Source organism: Hyalella azteca, unplaced genomic scaffold, assembly GCF_000764305.2.
Source record: "Hyalella azteca isolate HAZT.00-mixed unplaced genomic scaffold, Hazt_2.0.2 contig7589, whole genome shotgun sequence".
Classification (NCBI taxonomy): domain Eukaryota; kingdom Metazoa; phylum Arthropoda; class Malacostraca; order Amphipoda; family Hyalellidae; genus Hyalella; species Hyalella azteca.
Window position 1 is genome coordinate 1 of NW_025937711.1, and position 3,832 is coordinate 3,832.

General features: G+C 46.3%; 1 protein-coding gene across 1 annotated transcript in view; it reads left to right on the top strand.

Annotated features, from left to right (window-relative positions):
* Positions 1 to 1,572: 1,572 nt before the first annotated feature.
* The window catches only part of LOC125178167, a gene marked incomplete at its 3' end in the record, with an annotated part of 6,448 nt that continues 4,188 nt past the window's right edge, over positions 1,573 to 3,832 (top strand). The window contains 2 exon segments of the mRNA XM_047881302.1: positions 1,573 to 2,223; positions 2,349 to 2,536. Coding sequence (XP_047737258.1) covers positions 1,573 to 2,223; positions 2,349 to 2,536 — 839 coding nt within the window.

Consider the following 3,832-nt stretch of genomic DNA (forward strand, 5'->3'; position numbering starts at 1 on the left):
GGTGCTGCCTCTGCTGCACCGGCAGCTCAAAAGTCGGCTGTGTCTTCTGCAAACTTCACAGTGAGTTTTTAATAGCTTCTAAACATTCATTTATTAGCTACTAAAAATGTATGTATCTCAATCCATATTGAATATTTCATCGAAACCCTCCCGACTCATGTTGATGATGTATATACTGCACTCTGACAGGTCTTTAATTAAGTCATTTCTAAAATGTTTAGGTACTGTATTTTGACGTATGAACAGGTCATTAAGCAAGTCATCTTTTAATCCCTATTCCCTCGTAAACAGACGACCTGACCCAGAGACTCCCCCGTCCGCGGTGTCCACCGACATCCGCCACGACGGCAAGTGGCGGACAGGCGAGTCGGCGGCCACGTGGCTGAGACGGCTCCTTGTCTTGCTGTTGTCCTCCGATTGCGGGTGTCCAGTCCTCGCGTCTACCAAGTCCGTGTGTGGACTGGACGCCGCCCTGTCTCTTATACACATCTAGATGTGTATAAGAGACAGCGGCTAGCCAAAAAAAAGCTACTTGTTGGACACAGTAGAAGCGTTTCAGGAAGAAACATGTTGGGAGTAATAATGTTTAAATATCTATGACATTCTGGTAAGCGACGCGCTATATGCTTCGCAAGCCGACTAAAGCAACAATTACTGCAAACTGAAATGTATGCAAAAAGTTGAAGTCGACATTATTGTTGTAGAGCACAAGAAGCCTATTCCTGGGTTATTCCAGCGTTTCATTATAGAGTGTTGGAATGTCAGTTCAAGCGTTAAATTTTTAATCTAATTGGAACCAAACTTTGAAACTCTTTTGGGGACATGCTTGACGATGACATCGGCGCCGAGAGCGGGACCGTCTTGCGTGCTAACGGAATCGTCCTGGGAGTCATCGGGACTGCCGCTGTGGACGTCCGAAGATGAAAGGCCCGCAGCAGAGCTCGAGTCTTCGCCTCCTGACGACGACTGGGATACCGAGGAGCCTTCTTGAGTGGACTCCGAATTTTCCTCCTCAGTGAAACTCTTGCCAAGGCTCAAGCTCTCGATGTTCTCAGCGATGGACTGAGAGGCCCCGGCAGATGAACTTGCCGCAGACGCATCGCTGCCGATGGACGTTATGAAATCAGTGAGAGGATCTGACACTACGCCAGCCGAGCCGAAATGCTGTGCGTCAGTCGCGTCATCTACAGTGTTCACTTGAACGACTTCAAGCGTATCGCTGCCCAACACCGGAGCTCCGATGTCGATTACTCCTCCAGAACTGCTGACGGCGGATGAACTCAAAGACGACGTTCCTAGAGCCGCAGAACCTGCGCCATCCAAGCTAACGGCGATACCTCCACCCACGCTGCTTGTTGAACTCTGTGCATCGCCGCTGACTGACGCGAATGAGTCTTGAGTAAATCCGTCAACTGATGATTCTGAATCAGCGGCTACTGAAGATGAAGAGGATGAGGCAGTGAAACTGCTACCTGCTGATGATTGGCTGTCGGTGGCAGCTGTTTCTACGTTATTTGAGCTTGACTTCACTGAACCAGCACTCCGAAGCTCTCCTNAGGTACGATGTTAGCCATGGAGTGTGCTAAGGCTGCTGTTGACAGAGGTACGATGTTGGTCATGGAGTGTGTTGTGGTTGCTAAGGCTGCTGTTGACAGAGGTACGATGTTCATCATTGAGTGTGCTATGGCTGCTGTTGGCAGAGGTACGATGTTCATCATTGAGTGTGCTAAGGCTGCTGTTGGCAAAGGTACGATGTTGGGCATCGAGTTTGTTATGGCTGCTGTTGACAGAGGTACGATGTTAGTCATGGAGTGTGCTAAGGCTGCTGTTGGCAGAGGTACGATGTTCGTCACTAAGTGTGTCGTGGTTGCTAAGGCCGCTGTTGGCAGAGATACGATGTTCGTCATGGAGTGTGGTATGGCTGCTGTTGGCAGAGGTACGATGTTCGTCATGGAGTGTGGTATGGCTGCTGTTGACAGAGGTACGATGTTCGTCATTGAGTGTGCTAAGGCTGCTGTTGGCAGAGGTACGATGTTCGTCACTAAGTGTGTTGTGGTTGCTAAGGCCGCTGTTGGCAGAGGTACGATGTTGGGCATGGAGTGTGTTGTGGTTGCTAAGGCTGCTGTTGACAGAGGTACGATGTTCGTCGTGGAGTGTGTTTTGGTTGCTAAGGCTGCTGTTGACAGAGGTACGATGTTCGTCATCGAGTTCGTTATGGCTGCAGTTGGCAGAGGTACGATGTTCATCATTGAGTGTGGCATTGCTGCTGTTGGCAGAGGTACGATGTTCGTCATGGAGTGTGTTGTGGTTGCTAAGGCTGCTGTTGACAGAGGTACGATGTTGGGCAGAGCTGCGTGGAGATGGGCGAGGAGGTAACAGCGGACCTGCACAACCAGCGCATCTCAGTGCTGCTCGTGTCGCTGGCGAGCGTGGTTGTGTGGTGTGAGGCGCTCCGCCCCCACGCCCTCTACGCCCTCCTGCACGCTTGCCACCAGCACCACGTCAGCGCCCTCCTCGTGGCCGCCGTCCTCGACAGGTCTCTGCACTCAAAGAAATGAGACTTTGTCCCAATAACAATGAGACTTTGTCCCAGTAACAATGAGACTTTGTCCCAGTAACAGTGAGACTTTGTCCCAGTAACATGAGACTTTGTCCCAATAATAATGAGACTTTGTCCCAGTAACAGTGAGACTTTGTCCCAGTAACATGAGACTTTGTCCCAGTAACAATGAGACTTTGTCCCAATAACAATGAGACTTTGTCCCAATAATAATGAGACTTTGTCCCAGTAACAATGAGACTTTGTCCTAGTAACAATGAGACTTTGTCCCAGTAACAATGAGACTTTGTCCCAGTAACAATGAGACTTTGTCCCAGTAACAATGAGACTTTGTCCCAGTAACAATGAGACTTTGTCCCAGTAACAATGAGACTTTGTCCCAGTAACAATGAGACTTTGTCCCAGTAACAATGAGACTTTGTCCCAGTAACAATGAGACTTTGTCCCAGTAACAATGAGACTTTGTCCCAGTAACAATGAGACTTTGTCCCAGTAACAATGAGACTTTGTCCCAGTAACAATGAGACTTTGTCCCAGCAATAATGAGACTGTGTGGGTCACCCCGATCCAGTTTAACCCGGAAAAGACGTGTCAGTTCTACGTGCTGAAAGTGTGTTCTATTTGCTATTTACATAATATTGTAAATATTATTAGTTATGTGTATTATTATAAGGCCAAGGCCATATTATATTATACATATTATGTAAATAGCTATTGTATCGCTATTTACATAATATGAGCCTTGCATTTTTCACCACCTGTATAAATATATCAGAATTTGTATATATTGGATGCTATTTGCTTCCAAGGCGAAAAAAATTAATGGTAGCTAAATCAAATCTAAAGCCTGTATCAACTGTCAAATGAATACGAAGTTGTCTCTTGCATAAAATTATATAAATGTTATGAGTTTTTGAATAATGCGATTGTGAACTTTGACTTTCTATACTTGGTAATTAGGATTATATATAGTATAATTTTTGTAGTACCTATAATTTTTTCCGTAGTAAAGTTTCTTTTCATAGAGGATAGTTTCTTTTTAGCGCATTTTCTCAATTATGGAAAAAATGCACTATTGTGCGCGCCATGTCCGTCTGTCCGTCCGTCCGTCTGTCCGTCTGTGACTTCACGTTTCGCCGACGAGAAAATGCGCTCTCTGTCACTCACTGCAGTGGGTACTGTTCGAGTTATATTTTTTAGCTAGTATCCGTGGCCTTTGGTCTTATTTTTTGTTTCAAATTCTAGTAATCCTTCTAGGACATTGTATAAACC